The sequence below is a fragment of the Acanthopagrus latus genome, chromosome 6, assembly GCF_904848185.1.
Source record: "Acanthopagrus latus isolate v.2019 chromosome 6, fAcaLat1.1, whole genome shotgun sequence".
NCBI lineage: Eukaryota > Metazoa > Chordata > Actinopteri > Spariformes > Sparidae > Acanthopagrus > Acanthopagrus latus.
In genome coordinates this window covers 19,343,231-19,364,376 of record NC_051044.1, presented here as the reverse complement: position 1 = coordinate 19,364,376, position 21,146 = coordinate 19,343,231, and the positions used below count along the sequence as shown (strand labels likewise).

Here is a 21,146-nt window from a genome sequence, read left to right as displayed (position 1 = left end):
GAGAGATTGTGCAGTGATGGGAGAACGTTTTCTTTCATGTTTTGTTTTCACAACACGCATTTTCTCCTTCTCTCTCCCTTTTTATGTTCCTCCTCTTTCCTGCAGCGTCACCTGCGCACCCAAATTAGTATCTTCAGTTACCTACGGATGGAGTTTAATTACATGCTACATAATTCAGTTTCCCTTGCTGCACATTTTTGTTCTCCCTCTACTTTATGTCCCGCTGCATTGATCCATAGACATCTTTCCCTCCTGTGCATCCTCACTTTCTGCCTCTGAGGGGACTGACAGTGGAGCAGGGAGAGAGAGCAGGAGCTGCTCATAAATCGCTCTGAGGAGGAGAGAAAGAGCTGGAGACCGAAGCAGATGCACTGGCAGGAGCGGCGCTGAGGCTTTTTTTTTTCTTTCTCCCTCCTGCCTCTTTTGTTGTGTCGGCACAGATAGAAACCCGATGAACACGGGCAAGGACCACCTCGTCCTCCACCATCACCTCACTGCAAGCCACTCATCCCCATCCTGTTTGCCAGGGCTGGATCCAGTGTGGAGCAGGGTGTGCGGCAGGCTAACGGCGGGCTAGCAGGGGGGCTGCAAGGCTCTGTGGCAGCGAGAAGAGGAGGGGAAAAAAAGGAGGAGGGGCTGTGGTGAGCTGGTGGGCTTCCTCTGCCTCACAGACACATTTTATTGACTTGCTAATTGGATGAGGCACTCGGAGGAGAGGATGCGGTGAACGAGAGGAGCTGCTCTCCAGAGGGATACAGGCACAAGGAAGCATTGCTCGGGCTGCAAAAATCCGGCGACTTGTCTCTCTTTTTTAAAAGAAAAAAATCTGGGGACATAACAACAGATGTTTTTCAGCATCTCCCAGTGACCCTCACACCGTGCATACATAATTTTATGCATGACATTGTCGAACGGAGGCTCCAGCTGCCAGACGCTTCGTGACAAGTGAATGATTTCCATTTTGATGTTTTTACAGCCTGTTCCCTTTCCACCTGTTTTTTTTTTCTCTTGGACTCATGAGCCGGAGCTCCTTTTTTTCCTTCTCAGCCTTGTTTGATGTGTCGTTTGATAGGAATGGTAATCTGATGGCGAGGTAAATCCTTCATCAAATCAGATGTACAAGGGTGTGCAATGGATATTCTTCAGGGGAAAATGAAGGTATGATGTGAGCGAAAGATGAGACATATACTGTGGTAATGTGGCATTATTCGGTCAATATTCGTTTGAAGTCCTAGTCAAGAAAAGGATCAAGTGAATGTACTGACTGTTGCATAATCTAGGCTGAGACATGAACACAGTAAAGAGAAATGTTTCCTTGTATCTATCAGTGTGTCTGCATGTCAGATTTGTGCAGATTAGGTGAGTTACAGAAGGTAAGCAAAGCGAAGAGAGGGGAGGATTATGAATGAATCAGTGGTAGAGACCAGTAGTAGCAGTGTGCATTGAGGAGGATTAATGGAGGCATTAAAAAAAAAAAACAGTCTAGACTTGTTTCACCACTGGGCCACCCTTTTAAATATATTCTGAAATTTGCAATTCGAAGCATCCCTCATTGAATTTTTTCCCACCGAGTCCTCACGTCTTCATTTTAAAAGGAAGCTGAGGTTCCTGTCAGCTGCACGGCCCTGATATCAGACACAATCAGCTCCAGAGGGCTTGATCAGATAGCTCTGTTTGATCTGAGATTTTCTCTCTCCTCTGCCTCAGTCTCGTCCCAGTTGCCATGACTGAGGTGGGCAGGTCTGGGTAGGTCAGAGAGCAGGTGCCACTGTGCTGAAGTCTGCTGTCCCGATGAGCAAGGCAGCCAACCCACAGAGACGCACCACCTACCTCATTTCCCTCACTCTGGTGAAGGTTGAGGCTGTGCCAGAGGAGGATGTAGCAGGGAACCAGAGGGAGGCTCTTCCAGAGGGGGAAGGGAGCCCTAAGAAGGAGGAGGAGGAGGAGGAGGAGGAGGAGAAGGAGCGGAGCTATGCCCCTGAAAAGGATGAAGGACCTGTATGTACTCAAGTGCTGGAGAAAGAAAACACACAGGTGGAAGAGGAGGTGGAACAGGTCAAATATGGCAGCCCCATTGAGAGCTGGGGGAAGCCTGAGAGGAGGGAAGCTCATGGACACCAAAAAGACATTGTATCAGTCGGTAAAAGCAGTAAAGACACTTCTTTTGTACATGCACCTGTCAGGCAGATGGTCAAAGTCTATGGAGGGACTACCTCTGAGGGAACAGTGCGCCGAGAGGGGCCTCGCTCAGAAGCCCTGCGCCCAAAGACGGAGCTCTACAGAGAGCCCCCCATGCTGTTCCTGAAGGGTGAAAATGGAGCGGACCTGAGCAGCCGCTCACGTTGCAGCCTCCCCTTTTCCATCCCGCCACAAGTCAGCCAGCGTCCTGAAGTCATGATGAGGTCCCACACAGGAGGCAACTCGGCGTGCTGGAGGGAAGTCAGAGAGACCAACACAAGCCTCTATCACTCTGCTAAGACTTTGGATCGGAGGGATAACCGTATGGGGGACCAGTCCCCCTTAATGGCAGCTACAACTCTGGGGCCTTACAGGGCATCCTGGGCCGACAGCGACGGCAGGGGCACGCTCATCCGCCCCGGAGCTCCCATGAGCGGAGGATTTTCAGGCATCATGACCAGGGACAGCCCTCAGGGGGAGAGGTTTAAGACGGTATCTGTTTCTTTCCCAACACCTCCTGCCACCGATGTGTCCAGGCCTCAGAGGAAAGGTACAAGTCGTACCTTGGACAACAGTGACCTACATTCCCCCTCTGAGGACCTGAAGAAGGGGAAGGAGGGCCAGGGAGGAACAATCCAACGAGCTCCTCCTCGCGACCGAAAGATGCTGAAGTTCATCAGTGGCATTTTCACCAAAAGTGCAGCTGCGGCGCCCAGTGCCAACACTACACCCCCCCTATATCCAGCTGTGGAAAGAGGCTCGAGTGAGGAGGAAGGTAAGGCCTCATGCATCCGCTGCACCTGGACACACAACTTTGATATTTAATTTGGTTATATTTCATACATTTTCACTGTTGTTGATTTTGAGCCCCACAGTGCTGCACAGACCTAACAAAATAAAAGGGGAAAATAACAATATAGAGGGCCCACTTGGATGGAAATTTAAGCGACGATAAAGATCATCTTCACTGCAGGATCACACAGTTAGTGTCACTTACATCGCCCTCTCTGGAGCTGTGTGGACCACATTTAGTCCCAACGATGCACAAATGCTTTACTTAAACACAGTTGTGTTTTTCAGTCATCAGCCTGACTTTATAATGCTTATTTTCCTGCCAAATAGATTTTGAATTTGGTTTACAGCACTAAAAGTGTCGTCTGTGGTAATTTTCTGTTGGAATAAGCTGCTGTTGTTTCCTCAGATCGTTTAACTCTCTCTGTATCAACACGTTTGGTTTAACTACAGCTGAATGAAAGCTTGCCTGAGATCAGGTCTGCGTTACCTTTCATGCCTCTTTGAGGGATCTGGTGAGGATGTGGAGATCCTGTCAGTGTATCTAAAACGTGAAATGTGGCGATCATATGGCGACAATCTTATCTAACTTATTGAAATTCAGCACAGGCCTCGGGAAAAAAATATAGGGAATTTCTTCTATCAAAGCTGCAGGAAGAAATAAAATGACATCACTGATATTGGTAGGTATAATGTAATAAAGTTGAGTTGTTAAAAGAGCTGCATGTTTCAAACAGTTACGTGGCTTTTACCTTGTTAACTGGCAGATTTCACTCTGTCAGGCACACAAGGGTGGACCATAACTCAGATTTATTTATGATCTGACCTGAAACAATTAGCTGATTGCTCGATCAGGCAAGAAAATTAATGGACAATGACTCTGATTAATGATTAATAATTTAATTCATCTTTTCAATTAAAAAACAAACAAACAAATGCCTCATTTAATAATTCTCAGCATTTGGGGGTTTTGGACCACAACTCGGACAAAATGAACTCTTTGACGAGGTCACACTGGAGGAAACTGTCATGGCCACATTTACTGTTTTCTGATAGCAATCAACGACTGGACCCGTCAGATTAACTGACAACGAGGGTTATCGTTACAGCCCCATGATGATCCCTAGATTTACTACAGAAAAGATCTAAAAGCCAATTTAATCGTCTTCCTTGGGCCTCCAAGTCGTCTGGTAGAAAAATGAACAGGATATTGTCTACCTGTATGTAAAAAGTAAATATAAAAATATAACATGTACAACTAAGCTAAAATCAGCCATTAATAGAATCTTTAACATCATTAATGTTGCAGACAAAGCTTTAAAATACAGTACAAGTTGTTCCTCATCAGCATCAGTTGAAGAGCCTCTGTTCTGATAGTGGAAAGCGCGACACCTCCTGATCTGTCTCAGCACTTTTACTAATATGTGTTATGAGGAATTCCCAAAATCCTGACACTCCCAAAACAAATAGAAACGAGTTCAGTCCTGTCAAAAACTATGGAAACACCTTATGAAATATTCAGACTTCTCTATTTAAGATAAAGGAAATTATGCAACTTTATCAATTTTTAATCTTTATTGATATGTTCTAAAGAAAATGACAGAAAGTGTGGCATTGGAATAAGCTCTGAATAATTTGTCAGTAGTAAGTGGGACATGAATAATTAAGGTTGGGGATACACAGAGCTGTGTTCATCGGAGGAGTGAGGGGAGCGGAGACCTGCTACTTCCTGCTCTGTGCATGGAGTTAATCAGCCTTCAAATGGAGCCTATTCATTCGCCGACGCTATATTGTGTTTAAATGTTGAGTCGCGCTGAACCTGTAATTTCAGCATATCGTGTCAGTTTCCTGGCAATAGACGAGCATTATAGATTAAATTTAATTCAGAAATTGTTTGTCACCATGATCCAAATGTGTACAGACACATGCTGGCTTATTCTCAGCCTCGCAGGTGGACATCGTGTCTCTGTGCTTCTCACACTCGTCGCTGTATCCATGAGAGACCATTTATTGTATAGAGACCCGGGCTGGAGGCTTCTGGAAAATGGAGTTGCCATGGCAACAGCAAGCCGTGAGAGATGCTGTTTGGTCTGTGGTGTGACGCCATTGATAGAGGGGAGAGTGTGGAGGGGTGGGGAGGATGTGGGGATTGCCCAAAGATGGAGATGAGGGGGTTTAAAGTTAGAATCTGTGTCCCTGTGAGAAGCGCACGACGGCGTGGCTCCGCCCGAACACAACGTGACCCGACATTCGGAGTGTGTGTGTGTGTGTGTGTGTGTGTGTGTGTGTGTGTGTGTGTTTATCATTTTGTTTTTTTTCTACTCAGCCTCATATCTGCAGATGTGTGCGGTGTCCTTCATGGCTCTGTGTGTGTGTGTGTGTGTGTGTGCGTGTGTGTGTGTGTTTTATTGAGCGTCCACTCACAGAGGCACCTTTGCTCTAATTCTACTGAGGTTAGAGCACTGGCACTCTAACCTGCATGTTAAGAGCAACCTCAGTCAGCAAGTCAAACCGTTAAAAAGGAGAAAACTCTCAGTCTCGGTGTCGGAAAGTATTGCAAGTAACATCAACTTGTTTTAGGGAATTCTTTGGATCCATCATTTCCTTGGCATCTTTGATCTTTTCCGTCTTATTCTGCCTCGTTTGAAGATTCTTGTTATCCTCAACCCTGACCCTGGTGGAGGTGTGCTATAATGATGCTCCGGCTGAATCATTTCATCGCTGCAAAACATTGTGACTGAATATGAGAGAGGAGGGGAAGGTGATGTGAGACTGACATTTTCTATAGAGCGCGGAGCACCTCAGAGTTAAATCTGAGAGTCTGAGGTGTGGAGTCAGAAGAATAAGAGTAATTCAAACATCTGCAACAGTGCTGTAACTGTGCCGCCTTTATGAATTTTTGTGTCACATCATTTGGTTAAGTCTAATTTTAGAATATCAGCCACATCTAATAAAGCATTACTTACTCAACCGACTGCCACACAATCAACCCACACAGCTGGAGGATCATTATGATCACAGTTAAGCTGTGACGTAGATTTATTTGGCCATAACTGCGCCACTATTTATCAATGTGACACTTGGAGCATAATACAGGTTTTTTAATATTAACACTCAGTCACTGCAGAGTGGATTTTCTTATCACTGAATCCAAAGAAAACCAACACAGGCACTGGTCTATTTGAGTTGGTAAACATATAATAAATGGTGATGGATCATCTTCGCGATGTCAAAGCGGAGGCTTTCACAGCGAGTTCATTTGCATTAGACACACTATACTCCTCTCAGTCTGAATATAAGCTTTTGTCTTTTGCGTCCTTGTTAAATTTGGTCAATTTCTGATGTGATTCAAAGACTGAAGAACTGACAGAGGCATGGGTTTGCTCATCTCTGGAGACGCTGACGTCTGCCTCAACCTAAACACGATGTTCTGTAACCAGATGAGTCACTTATCAGCAGTTATCTTCTATCATGTCTAACAGAGCCATTTCCTTTTCGTCTGATACAAAGTGAGGCTGGGCATTAAAGTAACCAGAATCCTTTCATTGATCATTCAGTATAAAAACATCCATCTTCACATTTCAGCCCTCAAGACTTGTTTTTCTTACGAGAAAAAAAAACAAAAAAACACCAGCACAATAGTTTCACCTTTCCCACTGCTGTTTGGTCTATTTATGGAATATTTTAGAAATGATAGTCAGTGTAACATAACAATACTGGATAAGGCAGATCGCAGCTTGTGTATTAAAACTCTAGCTGACTCAATAACAGACAGTAATAGCTCAGAGCAAACATTCTGTGTTAACACACTATTTATATTTTATGTCATTTGACTTGTTCTGTTGCAGATCTGCTCCTCTCAGAAGCATTTCCGAATCAGGTCTCACCTTCTTAATACCACAGAGCTCCAAGTGGCAGATCTGTCTTGCTTCAGTCGACACTGACTTCTATAAAATTCATGAAATGAGGGAAACTGCTCTGGGAATAAGATGAATTACCTCCCCACAGCTGGCTGAATTCTTTCTTTTTAAAGATTAATACGTTTTTAGAGCTGAATTAAAGAATAAATGCCTTGTTAGGAGGTTTTTTTTCCCAGGGTGACCATAATATAATGCAAAAACATGGCGTGTCTGATAATGTTAGGGTAAACTAAAGATATCTGGCATGCTCTCTAACTCATGCAGACTTGCACATTTATACACTTGATTGAATTTTCTGGGTGCTCGGTGTCTGGGAGCTGCAGCCTCCCTGCTCCCAGTGGGGAAGCTTGGACACACTTGACACTGCTCAGTGTGTCCGCAGGCAGGCCGAGGAAACCTGGCCAGCAGGCAGCAATCACTCTTTTATAGAAACACGGCAAGAAACAGGCTTGTTTTATAACTTGATCTGATATCAACTTCTTTCTCGTACATTTACAGAGCTATGTCTAGCTCTTGATTAATTTAGCCAAATTCCTTTTAGGCAAGTCTTGCTACTCGGCAGCCATCTTGGCAATACCCCCTGGCAGTTATTTCAGGCTAACAAGACCAGGCCCCCTTCATTTAGAGTGGGGAGAGAGTCAGAGCTTCACTTTTAATGGTCACCTTCATATAAAAACTGCATTAATGGAATCACCAGTCAAATTGGATAAAGAAAATGCTCAACAACTTAGCGATTTTGCCCCCACATAAGGTTTAAAATGCCTTTACCCTCACAGTTTTACCTTTACTGCCCACACAACAGTTTCATGACATCAGCTTCTATTACGGCTCAATACAGAGTACTGGGACATCATGACAGCTCAGCCTACCAACGTTGAGTACAACTTCCTTGTATGGCGATATGGACTTTTTCGTTCAAGATGCCTTTAGTGTTCTGTCTCTAAAGACTCAAGTTAAGCTTAGCTCAGATTATTTTAGCTCCACCACTAGAAGAGGGGGCCTGGTTAGCTGACTTCATCACACCCATGACCAGAGGTATGCAACTTGCCTACTTAACACATATTATTGACTCTAAACAAAACTCTGGTTACTTATGGACGTGTGTGGACTACACAAGTGTTAGTTTACAGCTTGTAGCAAAAAAAGTGGTCTTATTTAAACTATATAATGAGCATCATATTACCAATACATCAAATCATTACTGTACTGAGCCAATTTTGAACATTTTATCAATCAAACCTAATTTTTTTGTCTTCAGCTGTGTGCACCAGCAGTCAGGAGTGGACCATGAGCCAGCCTATACAAGAGCTTCACCTGGTAGGCATTAAGACAGTACTTTCACAAACGGTTTGATGGAATTAGTGCTAAGTTCATCTTCTCTATGCCTGTATGTGTGTTTGTGCTCTGTAGGGTGTTTTGGGAGGTCTGTGCAGCGGGAAGTCAGCTCTGGTCCACAGACACTTGACAGGAAGTTACCTGCAGCTGGAGAATGCTGAAGGTTGGTTGCACATGTCCTCAAATACAGAAGTTGTGTTTTTATAAAAGTATCAGTGCATAGAGGCAATAGATGAAATACTGCTGAATGTAATCCTCATCCACCTGAATAACATTCATACTGACTGCGTATGATACTAAGATCATTCATGACCAGAGCCAGGGTATGTTTACATGTTCATACTGTGTTTTTACAGGGCGCCAGTACATTAAGGACGTCCTGGTAGATGGACAAAGCCACCTGATGATAATCAGAGAGGAGACAGAGCTCCCAGGTGCTCAGGTGGGTTGGAAATTGAATTTGGTAAAAGTGGATTGTAATTTAAATTTGATTTAATTAAGTGCCTTACTGTCATCTTCCTCCTGATTATTCTGGGTGCTACTTTTCTCCTCCTCCGTTTCTCTTCAGTTTGCAAGTTGGGTAGATGCAGTTATCCTGGTCTTCAGTTTGGAAAATGAGTCCAGCTTCCAGGAAGTTTACAAAATCTACCACCAGCTCGCTGTCCACCGGCCTGTTTCTGAGATTCCTTTCGTAGTAGTCGGCACTCAGGGTAAGTCCCTCACGCACGCACGCAACGTATGCTTTGATTTCAGATGTTTGCAGAGGTGGACTTTTCTTGTGCTTTTCCCAGATAAGATCAGCAGCACCAACCCCAGAGTAATCGATGATGCCAGGGCCAGACAGCTCTGCTCAGATGTGCGGCGCTGCACCTACTATGAAACCTGCGCAACGTACGGCCTCAACGTGAACCGGGTCTTCACTGATGGTATGTGTCCCTCTCAGAGCTGCACCAGAGAACTGAGGACCGTGCTGCAGTAGTTGCAGAAATATGAGGGTTACGTGTCTTATTTAGGGCGAATGTTTTGGATTTTCTTCAACAGCTGCTCAGAAGATCATGGCAGCCAAGAAGCAAGCTGCTCTGCTGGCTTCCTGTAAGTCTCTCCCCAACTCTCCAAGTCACTCTGGAGGTTCCACCCCAGTGTCAGGTGTCTTCCCAGGACAGGTAAGACACTTACTGGACCATCTGTTCCACACTGTCTGAAAAAAGCTGCACTAAGTTGTTCCATTTAAGTATACCTTTTCTCACTGAGTATACTTTAGGCTTCCTGCCATTATGTCCTTCTATTTTTGCTGTTGTAACAAACTTAATTAACCCCCTTTACTGCTCAATTATCACTTCATTCATTGCCTGCGCCGGCTCTCTCCTCTCTTAAGGCCAGTAATGGTGGCCAGAGCAGTGATTACTCCTCATCGCTTCCCTCCACTCCTGTGATCAGCCATAAAGAGATCGGCAGGGCGGCGAGAGGAGAAAAACAGGAAAGTGCCACGCCCGGGTCAGTCCGGAGCGCCACCCGGAGACGCACCTCACGATTTGCGGTACTTACATGGACTGTTTTTGTTTTTCTGCTCTTTTCCTTTTCGTTTTTTGGGTTTTTTGGGTTTTTTTTTTGGTTTGCTTTGACCCATTTTCCCAGGTAATGTGTTTTAATCATCATGATTCTAAAGATTCTGAGCACTTAAAGACAAACACTGGGTAGCGGTATTTTTTTATACACTTGATGTGGCTAAAACCAACAAGACTTTGTAATAACATTCGATTATAGTGAACAGTTTGCTCACAGAGTAGGGTCTGGAGGTATAACCAGTGTAAACAGCACATAAGTAGATAGGATTTGGAAAAGAACATTGCATGTTTTCCATGTTTTGCTCCATCCGAGGTTTATTTCATTTCATTTTTGTTTTACTTATTCTGGACAGAGTTGACAAATCTCCATTTCACCAAGTTATTCTGGCCATGTCAACCAATGTGGCTCTGATGGAGGCCAACAGGCCAAAAAGTAAGCTTGTTGTTTGTCTTGGTTGGAATAAATCAGTGAAATGTTTTTGTCAACACTGTCCTGAAGAAGTTTGTGTGCTACCATTATCCCTTTGGCTATTCAGCAGTTTATTCCATCTTCTTTGATGTTTACATTTTGATTACCAAATTATGCACAGAACAGGCCTTTTTCTAAATCAAATTGTCAAATAACTTTTCCGAAAAGTAATTTATGACCTAGAAATTACCTAACTTGGTTTGGGATTTGGCTTTAAAACTGGACGAGGCGAACAGGGACATTGTTAATCTAGAAATATTGATTAGTGCAGCAGTGGCACTGAAATTAAACCCATTTCTATAGATATCTGTTACTTTTATAAGCCAGGTTTTGCAGTCAGCAGAAACTCACCCACATTTGAAATTACTTTGAATGGCTTTGTGATGAAATGCACATAGTATAATAAGAAAAACTTCCATACTTAATGAGCTCTAAATCAAATTTCTCATGTCTGTCCAGGGCCGGAGAGGCAGTGACTCAAACAGAAGGAGTGCAGAGTGTAAGGGCGATATGGGGAGTGGACGCTTTATTCCCATCAAACAGGTAGGAAACAGAATGCAGATGCTGAAGAGAAACAAATATGATGCATCTCATGACCTTCTGCCGAGGACATCACAACAGCAGTCACTTGAAATCAAATGTGTGAAGGCTGTTTCATCATGCAGAGCCATGATGTGTTGTGATCCCCCATATTGGCCCGATGAATAGGATTGTGGGTGTTTTTGGCAGCCAGCATTTGTCATGCTGCCGAAATCTGTGAGATGAGCGCACAAGACGTCGGACATAAATTCTCACTCTTTGGTTTTTTTGTCACCTCTGTCAGGGCATCTTGCTGAAACGCAGTGGGAACTCGCTCAACAAAGAGTGGAAGAAGAAGTATGTCACGCTGTCCAACGACGGCATACTGTCCTATCACTCCAGTGTCAATGTGAGTCAGTGTGTTTACGGAGCGCTTTTGAAGCATTGTGCTGCTGAAAGCAGAGCTGACAGCTAGCGGTTGGTGGTAACGGCTGATGTTTGGCTTGGCAGGACTACATGCTGAATGCCCCGGGGAAAGAGATGGACCTGCTGCGAGTGACAGTGAAGGTGCCTGGAAAGAGACCGCCTCGTGCTGTACCCACCTGCGGCCTTCCAGTCGGCCTCAATGGACGGGTTAAAGATGTACCAGGACCTGAAGTTATCAGCCCAGGTGAAAGAATACACTTTTTTTTTTTTTTTTTTTACCTAAACGAAAACATTTTCATAAGTCTGTGTGGTTTGATCCTATACATAAGAAAAAGAAGAAATATCAAAGTCTAAAAGTACTCCTCTTCAAGTAGAAGCCCTGGGTAGATTAGTACTATAGTACTGCATCAGATCATTAAAGAGTATCATGTGTTTCTTATGTAAAACATGTCTAAGGATTACAAGTGTCAGATAAATGTCGTGCAGGTAAAAGTTGTATGTTCCATCTGGACTGCTGGCTGCATGACTAGCGGGGCTGGCTAACAAACAGCAGCTACAGTAATTATGCCCCCCCCCAATTTGTTTTGAGTGTGAATTCAACAGGTGGCCACTTCTTACGTATTGCACCTTTAATAGGAATGAGCTTCGATGGTAAAATGAATAAATAACAATGATGAAGAGAATGCACTGTTCTTTGGATGTTAAGGCTCTTTGTGGTGAAACTTGTTGGCAGGTAGGAATAAGAAAGTTGCATATGAATTCAAAATCCAAGAAAAGATGCGACAGAAGAACGACACCATCAGGGATTTTACTAGTTTTACAAAGAGTGTGTGACAGATTTCTGAACTTCTTCAGTCGCACTCTTTTATTTCGCTGGTGTTCAAACAGAATGAGAGTCTTTTTTTTAATTTCATTTTTTGTCTCAATTCATCTTTTATTAAGTGCATGCTTGCTGTGGTCTCTTTAGTCCCTGTAAGTGCCAGCAGCCTCCTGCAAGTGGAGGAGATGGAAGGGCTGGGTGGCGCTCTGTTCCTGAGGGGTAACAGAGGGGTGCAGCGGTGTCCCTCTACACTGTCCAACCACGCTCAAAGTGTTGGTGAGTAAAGGGCAGATTAATTTGTGCAAACAAATTTTGTACCTGATACATTTATTTCAAGGCGCTTTTTTTTTGCCTTCCGTTCTTGTGTCCAGACTCTGCAGTTGAAGGCGTGTCTAGCTCCTCCTCCACCAAAGATGTAGGCTCCTCATCCCCGCTGACAGACAGGAAGAAGCATCGCAGGAAGAAGAGCATGAACCAGAAAGGAGACGCTACCCTTGGCCAAGCAGACGGTAAATGAAGAGAACTCAAATATATATATATATATTCAGCATTTAAACAGCCATGATGTAAAATTTTATAAATGTACATATGATTTTATTTCAACATGCATTATTTTCTCTTATTCTCTTTGGCTTCTCTTTGACATTTTCTATCTTCTTGTGCAGCCAAGCGCAAAATGTGGAAACTTAAAAGCTTTGGTAGCTTAAGAAACGTAAGCAAGACAGGTAATGTTGATCTGACATCCTTCAAACAGTGACTGACCCTCTGCACGTGCTTGTTTTGCTTTTCATTCCTCTCACAAGGACATTTAATTGTAGTAAGCTTTTGTTGTAGAATGGATTTCATACAAATGCTTGATTGATATTCTACCATACGTCAAAATAATTTCACCTACATATATGTTCATTTTAGCATGTAGGAGTTTTGGCTACGGTTCAACAGTTCACACAACAGGATTTGTTAATGCATGCACACTTAAACAGTTTTTTTGCAAGCTATTGCTGAAATTTGAATAATTTTTTATGTGTTTTTGTGCCAGACGAGGATAACTTTGACTTCCTCGTCGTGTCGAGCACTGGCCAGACTTGGCACTTTGAAGCCCAGAGTGTGGAGGAGAGAGACTCGTGGGTCCAAGCCATTGAGAGCCAGATCCTGGCCAGCCTGCAGCTGTGTGAGAGCAGCAAAAACAAGGCAAGAATGGAGAACAGGCACACAGTCCTATCCCGATGCAGACAGAGTTAATACAATGATAATTCTTGTTTCTTTATTCTCTTATTGTTGTTAACTGCATTCATTGTGTACATGCTGGGGTCTTAACTCCTCATTTTGCACCTATTTCACCTTCACATGTTTATACCATGCTTTTCATTTGCTTTTGTAATTCTTTCAATCATTATTTCTGTATCCGTTACTGATTTAAAGGATATTTTTTTAAATGGATCCATAAAAATGTCCATCTATACAATTGAATATGATTTTAACTTGATTAAAATGTGTTAGTGAAGTTTTTCACAGAATTCTCCACATCCGCACCAACTTTAAATGTGCAGATCCATCATGTTTAGTATTTATTTGGGGTAATAAAGTACTGCATCCGTGTCTTTTAATCATATTCTCTCCTCATGCGTGAAGCGATTGTGTTGCGCGTCCCTCTTAAGCAATAATTTAATAGACAGCTGCCAAAATATTATGACTACTCTGACACAATGTTCTCACACTTACTCCTGCAAAACATTTCAGGCTCTGTTTTCGTGCGGCCACGAAGCAAGCAGAGGTGCAAATGCAGCTAAATTGCCATTTTTGTACAAGATGCGCTTTGTTAGCGTGATGTGTGGTCCTGCTCGCATTGAGAATGGCAGAGTCATACACCTGAGGTTGTGTTTATGCAGATAAGGTGGCGCAGCGCAATGTTGGCACCCATGCTGCCATGAAATTGTGTCTTTGTTTCCATCTGACCAGCTCTTCCCATAAGCCTAAAGGATGATTCTCAAGGCTTCTGTTGGAAGAGGCACACACACACAGAAAAGAACTGCTTTTATGACGAGATGATTTATATATTGTAGAGATGCTCGTTACAGGATCTGAGCTCCAACAAAGGTTTAAGTTTCCTCTGGGAAATCAAAACTAATGTTTTAGACATTTAAACTGCTGAAACTTAGTATTCCTCTACCCCAAATTATGCCTGCAGTGTATCAAAATGTCTTGTGTTCTTATTTTAGTAAGTGCAAGATGAGCAGCATATAGTAATTGGGAAACACATTTATTATCCCGTATTAAATTTACAGGAGACATTATTTGCCGTTGGAAGTACATTCAGAGGGCCCTTATAATCATATTTGTGTGCTGTGTATTTGCACCTTGGGACTCCTGGAGGAGAACACTTCTCTCTTAGGAGAATCTGGCCTGGACTCTACTCAGCCCATTAGCAAACTGTTACTGCTACGGCTTTTAAAAGGGATGAGGGCAGCTAATTGGACTGGCCATTACCAAAACCCACCCCATCTCCAGAACTGTATGCGGTCCTGTCTACTAATGGGCTGTGCTCGTTTTCTGCTCTTGAGTGGGGAGTCGTGTCCACAGTCGTGTGGAATTAGTTCAATCTTTTACAAAAATTGCGATTGCCATTGATATAATGATTCTTGATAATTACTTTTATTCCATGATGCATTTCTTTATTAATATTATGAGAAGTGGATGTCATTTTAGGCTAATACCAATAATTTTACAGCTTTAAATGGTCATAATAATGATAATAGCCTTCTTCTTCTTCTTCTTCTTCTTCTTCTTCTTCTTCTTCTTCTTCTTCTTCTTGGAAATTACAATCATCGTTATTAATAATGAGAGCAGTTGCAGCACTTATTTCTCAGAGGACTAGCTAACGGTTGTTCCTCTTTTTATAACCATATACTGTGTGTCTTCCACAGGCTCGCAAGAACAGCCAGAGCGAGGCGGTCGCTCTGCAGGCAATCCGCAACGCAAAGGGCAACAACTTCTGTGTTGACTGCGATGCTCCAAGTTAGTGACGTAGAAGCTGTTCTCCTGCATGTTCATATCTGGGTTACCTATCTTGTCTCATATGAACCCTGCACGTGTCATCAGTCCCAGCACTTTTATTTCAGTTTATTTACATTTACAGGGTTGGTGATGTTGATATATGAATCAAACAGGTTGTCCATGCTTTTTTAGAGTGGTTACATTTGTGGTCGGGACAATAATCTGTGAAGAATGAGGAGAAGATAGAGCACTTTAAGTTCCCACATTCAACCCAAGTGCCGCAAAAAATGTTAACTAGGGCTGTTTCAGCTAAACCACAGATAAGTAAACACTGGAAGTTTCTCTGTGTTGCAACTTTATGCTTGAAATTCCCTCTTGACACAACACTTACGCTTGCTTATGCTCTACTTAGGTTTAGGCACAAAATACACTTGGTTAGAGTTAGAAGCACATCTTGGTCTGGTTTTAAATACCTGTTTTGGTGGCAACAATCACAGATGGAAATTATCCATCTTTTTAGGAAAAACAGATGGTTTTGGTGGCCAGAAAAATGGCTGGAAACGTCTGCAGGTCTCTAGGTGGAGCTGGTCGTCCAGTAATCGGAAGGTCACTGGTACGAATCCCGGCTCCCCCTAGCTGCGTGTCGAAGTGTCCTTGAGCAAGATACTGAACCCCACATTGCTCCTGATGAGCAGTTGGCGCCTTGCATGGCGGCCCCTGCCATCACTGTATGAATGTGTGTTTAAATGGGTGAATGTGGCAAGTACTGAAAAGTGCTTTGAGTGGTCAGTAGACTGGAAAGCGCTATACAAATGCAAGACCATTTACCATTTACCGTATAAAATCACCCGGTTTTGTCGCCTCACAAACGGCTTAAACTATCCCTATTGTTAAAGATAAGCATTGATGTGACTTGAGCAGCAGTCGGCCTTTTGGCAGCCTTGTTGACCTGTAGTGACGCCACCGTCGCCGCCTCCTCCTCCTCCTCCTCCTCTTCCTCCTCCTGATATGAAAGTAACTAAATAAGTATATAATGTGAACGTGATATGCCACAAATGTTAGCCCTGGATATATCTGTGGTTTGCAGAAACGTTAACTGCTCACATTATATCCTGGGCTGCCACATTACCACACCACTTTAGCAAACCAATCAATGGAAAATGGACGTGACCACTTGGAGTTACAAAAAGCAGGCAGTTCAAATTGAGAATGAGTTTTTCTCACTGTCCAAAGAAGACTACCTTTAGATTATTTGTACATTTAACATTCTGTATTTTAGGATGTAGGTACTTAGGTACGTAGGTTCTTAGTTCAGGTGTTGTAATATCACAAGATGGTGGTGTCACAAAAAGAATTACTAACTAACCTTAGTGTGCACGTAGTTGGATGAAGTTGGATTAACCTGCTGATGAAAGTCGTTCCCCAAATGCTTCACTGAATCTTTTCTGAACTCTCATCTGTTGCCTTCCTGCCCTTGAAATAACTTGTTTTCACTTCAGTGAGGGAAAATATCCTCAAAGCCAAAACAAATCCTACATTGTTTATCAGAAGGTAAACGAGCCAATTAGGGAGGGATGTACAAAGATTTTGACATGTTCGGTTTTGGTCCAACACCGGAGCAATTAGCTGCAAAGCACATTAATGATGAACCTTAGTTTTCAGTTAGCAAAATTAATTAATATATTTTATAATTAATGTCAGTGTCTGAGATATCACTAAACCAAACTAAAATAGATCAAATGCTGAAAATTCTTGTAATGTTGGAACACTTTAAAGGGGCAGAGCTACAGGGGAAATATTGTTTGGCATTCTGGCTAAAGATTTTAGCGCATTGCTTTAAAACTCTTCCAAACAGGGTTTCACAGACACACCTGTGGCATGACTTTGCCAAACTGGCATACCTAAATGGACAAAATCTATCAACCATATACACACGGTCTGGACGGCAACCTAATTTATTGTGTTCTCTCCCAGATCCAACCTGGGCCAGTCTGAACCTGGGAGCTCTCATATGCATAGAGTGTTCAGGGATCCACAGAAACTTGGGGACCCACCTGTCGCGCGTGCGCTCACTGGACCTTGATGATCTGCCACGGGAGCTCACGCTGGTTCTCAGTGCCATCGGCAACCACATGGTGAACAGCATATGGGAGGCGCGCACACTGGGCCGCCGTAAACCGGCACCTGATGCTTCACGGTAAAGATGGCTTTGGTATAAATTCTCCCTCCTGTCAAAAACCTGATTTTTCTTGTTCCTTCGGTTGAATGTTTGAGCTTCACTGAATGATTCATCTGTGGAGTTTCACTCTAGAAGGCTGTTTTTGCATTCATTCTGCTGAAAGTATAAATTGTCTCTGCTCACTGAAAACCTGATTTTAAGAGGCGGGACATCTGTTCAGCATTTTAGTCTGTGAAATTAAAAATAATTGCCTATTAATGATATTCTGGAATTTTTAATGATGGAGAAAGTGTAGGTGCCATTTTGAAGGAGACATATTAGGCTAATTTTTAAGTTAATTATTTGATTTTGGGTTACTGCTAGAATAGGTTTATATGCTTTAATGCTCAAAAAACAAATCATACTCATACTGTCCGGTGCTGCGGCACTATAAACCCCCTCTGCTGTGATTGGTCAGCTCGCACATGCCTGAGCCACTAACGACAACAGAGCAGCTTTGTTTAGTTAATTTTAAATCTGTTGGTAGGTATTAAATGTGTAAATGTATGACATGGTGATGTAGTGTGATGTCACAAAGTCACAGAATTAAAGGCAGGACTACTGACGATGCATTTCAGGAGCAGTGTTTTCTGCAGGAGAGAGGAGCTTCAGTTGGTGCAGACTTTGACCTTTTTAACCCTCAAGATCTTTAACATGCACAAGAACCTATAGGCTGTAAAACACTCAAGCACACACAGAAGCAAAGGATGAACACGAAAAAGCATAATAGGTCTCTTTCAAGGATTTTAATGTGGTACTTTTTTGTCAAGGTTTTCTTTGTTTGCCCCATACATTTGCGGAGGGCATCGTTAATGTTTTACACTATGTATGTATAAGCTGCAAACTAAATAATGTGTCTGAGTGAACAATTTTCAGTAGATAAAAACTGAAATACTTGAACAAAAAAAAGACAAGAGGCTGTAAATGTGTCCCACTGACTATTCATCATCTCTAATTTCGATTTGCTCCTTCAGTGAGGAACGGGAGTCGTGGATCAGGGCCAAATATGAGCAAAAACTGTTTGTGGCACCGTTGCCTCCTCCAACTCCTGGCGAGGGCCCAGACATCACGCTATCCGGCCGTCTTCTCTTGGCAGTGATGGAACACAACCTCCCCAAGCTGCTGCTCCTTTTGGCCCACTGCACTAAGGAGGACATTAACGCCCCCCTCAGCCTGGCGCTCTCCTCCAGGTCGATCTTAGCGCTGCGACTGCCCGGCTCTGCCCTGCACGCTGCCTGTCAGCAGGCTGATGTGGTGATGACGCAGCTTCTTGTTTGGGTGTGTTTACCTCCAGCTCTGGCACATGAATCACTTTGTATGGATGATCAGATTCAAGAAGTGCAACGCAGACAAGCAGAGATAATGTTGCAGTGAAGGTAGAGCATTGACAAGCTGTGAGATCATGTAAGATATTGTTCCGCAACAAACCATCGAGCAAAACAATAAATGTTACCCTTCAGGAGCCCTCTGAGTGGTGCCCTCAGCAGAAAACAAAATGGGGCGAAACCGATGACTCAGCAGACCATTCAAGGTTGATCTATGTGTGAAAGGCACTAAAGCTCACTGAGTCACACCTTTGTTTGGAAAATTTAAGACAGCCCTGTCAGGACAAAGTTGAAATTTATGCCACATAAAACAAGACCTCCTTAAAATGCTGACTGTGGGGTAATTACATAATCTAATGCTGTTTTTTCCATTTACCTCCTCTTCAGTATGGCTGTGACGTTCGATACCGGGACGCTCAGGGGCAGACGGCGCTGGTTCTGGCTCGCAGTGCTGGCAGCCAGGAGTGCGTCGACATCTTGCTCCAGCACGGATGCCCGAACGAGCCGGCTACCACGGTCGGCTTCGCGGCAGCCATGACGCCGAGCCTGACAGTTGCCACGACACTGAAGATCTCGCACAAGAGCGGCACCACCAGCTTGAGTTACAGCACGTCGAGAAGAGCCATTTCGTAATCGAAATGTGGCTTGGTAGAGTGTGAGTGTGTGTGTCTTAGAGAGAGCTTGTCGCTTTGCCGTCCCAGTCACACATGAACAGCAGGACTGATGAACATGTTGCCAGATGTTGCACTCCCCGAGCTCTGAAAGGGCGTGCCTGCTCGAAAAGATTTAATTAAAACAAAAAGAGAAATTTTCTGACAACACTTTCTACGGTAAGATGAAGGAAGATGATTCAGTAGGAATGTATTGCACTGTGTACCAGCTGGTATGAGTCATATTTCATCATGCAGTCAGTATTCAAACTTTACTCTCCTCTCAGTTAAGAATCAAAATTTGCCTTCGGCCTCGAACAAGCTTATCTGAGCATTTAGAGCCCAGAAGTAAAGTACTGCAATAAGTTTACGATATCAAAGATGGACGTCTCTATTTTTAAGTCCGTCTCTGCTTGAAAATTCCAACATTAAACACACATCCACACTTCGTATCTTCATTGACAGTGAATGTCAGTTTTAAATTTAGAGTGCTGTGTGACTGTCAACACAGCCAGACAAGTCTTTCAGTGCATAAAAGTTAAAAGTTGTGTGAGTTGAAAAAAAAAAAAAAAAAAGAAAAAAAAAGAAAAACCTTTACAGTGGCTGAAAAAGACATGCTGTTTTAAAGATAATCAAAATAACTGTATAGAAATGCATTGATAAAAGTATTATAATTCTAAAAGTTTAAGAAGTGCTTCATTTCTGAGATTGTTATTGTATGATTTGTACAGTCGGTTCTGTGTATAAAACTCAAAGGGTTACGCGTAGCTGTTCAGAGATTTGCTGTGCAGCGTCTTGGTTTCGGTTTTTCCTTTAATAACCACCCAGATTAACTCTTTGACATCCAAGACTGAGATTTCTATGTTATGTTTGTACCACTGTGCGTGACATAAACACTGTACATGATGTGTGCATTATGACTCCAGCAGCAGCTCATCATCAAGGCCAGTGTAATACTAGATGTGTAAACGCCTTGATTTTGATTGAATGTATACAAAAACTGATGGTTTAGTTCATTATGTTCCGGCACTAACGTGTGTTCTTTTTAGATGATGCAGTTTTTGGTGGACCGTTGAGGCGTTTTTCATTTTTTACTTAACTAATGTTATTCCTGCTGTGACTAATTAATAGTTTAATAGATTAAAACTGGGAAGAGGTTCTGATCTATAAAACTGGGCCTTTTGAATGACTATGATTATATTTGTAAGTGGCTGAAAAATCAACATGAAATAGAAGAATGTTGCCCAATTTAATATTTTAAAAAAGGCATAAGAGCGACCCTCCTGCAGTACTGTATGTATTTTTATGTTAATCTGAAGACGCCGCTGAGTGTACATGTCTGTGATGTAAGCATCTCTCTCCATTTGTATTTTTTTACTCATGCAATGACTCATAGAGCATTCATTATCAATACACTAAGGCTACTGCCCAAACTGTGGTGTTTTGTTCCGAGTTGTCTGTTTTGTTCTGTTTGGGCTCAAAGGGGCCAGCTGTGTCAAAGAAAATGAACGTAAACTATTAATGAGGGAGACGTCAGCAGGCAGGAACATCACGCGGTCTAGGTGCATAACCAAGTACATGCTGGCTGCAGACGACTCCGAGCTGTTTCCTGGACAGGTGGACCCAGCGGCCATCACTTAACACTCAGCTACCATTTGAACATGAGATCTTCTGGATCAAACCAGTTCTTGTTAAAGGTCCCTACTGACTCTGACCTACTTCTTTCTAGGTCGAAGTCATGGACTCATTTTTATACCATAGTATCATCCCAGAGATGGTTCAGTTTCTTGGATTTTACAGTTGTACAGTGATTTAACAAGGCAAACACATAAAGAGACAAAAGTGATGTAGAAGAAGAAGAAGAAGAAAAAAAAACAATATCTGAGGGCAAGTTAAGAATTGATCCAGCGTGGCAACATTTGAGATCTATAGCTG

At 42.9% G+C, this 21,146-nt stretch overlaps 1 protein-coding gene across 1 annotated transcript; it reads left to right on the top strand.

Annotated features, from left to right (window-relative positions):
* Positions 1–137: 137 nt before the first annotated feature.
* Positions 138–20,649, top strand: LOC119020855 (arf-GAP with GTPase, ANK repeat and PH domain-containing protein 1-like). Its single transcript, XM_037100561.1, has 20 exons — positions 138–1,158; positions 1,708–2,953; positions 8,149–8,207; positions 8,301–8,388; positions 8,582–8,667; positions 8,794–8,935; positions 9,017–9,151; positions 9,267–9,388; positions 9,601–9,762; positions 10,719–10,802; positions 11,083–11,187; positions 11,289–11,448; positions 12,172–12,300; positions 12,396–12,533; positions 12,690–12,749; positions 13,064–13,215; positions 14,949–15,039; positions 16,993–17,215; positions 18,211–18,514; positions 18,949–20,649. Exons 2-20 carry the CDS (start codon positions 1,792–1,794, stop codon positions 19,192–19,194), a joined length of 3,648 nt encoding a protein of 1,215 aa, XP_036956456.1. The 5' UTR covers positions 138–1,158; positions 1,708–1,791; the 3' UTR covers positions 19,195–20,649.
* The last annotated feature ends 497 nt before the right edge of the window (positions 20,650–21,146 follow it).

Coding starts and splice junctions, on each gene's coding strand:
- LOC119020855 (XM_037100561.1), top strand. CDS start 1,792: ATGAGCAAGGCAGCCAACCCACAGAGACGCACCACCTACCTCATTTCC. Junction 8,389..8,581: donor GCAGCTGGAGAATGCTGAAG/GTTGGTTGCACA, acceptor GTGTTTTTACAG/GGCGCCAGTACATTAAGGAC. Junction 9,152..9,266: donor GAACCGGGTCTTCACTGATG/GTATGTGTCCCT, acceptor TTTCTTCAACAG/CTGCTCAGAAGATCATGGCA.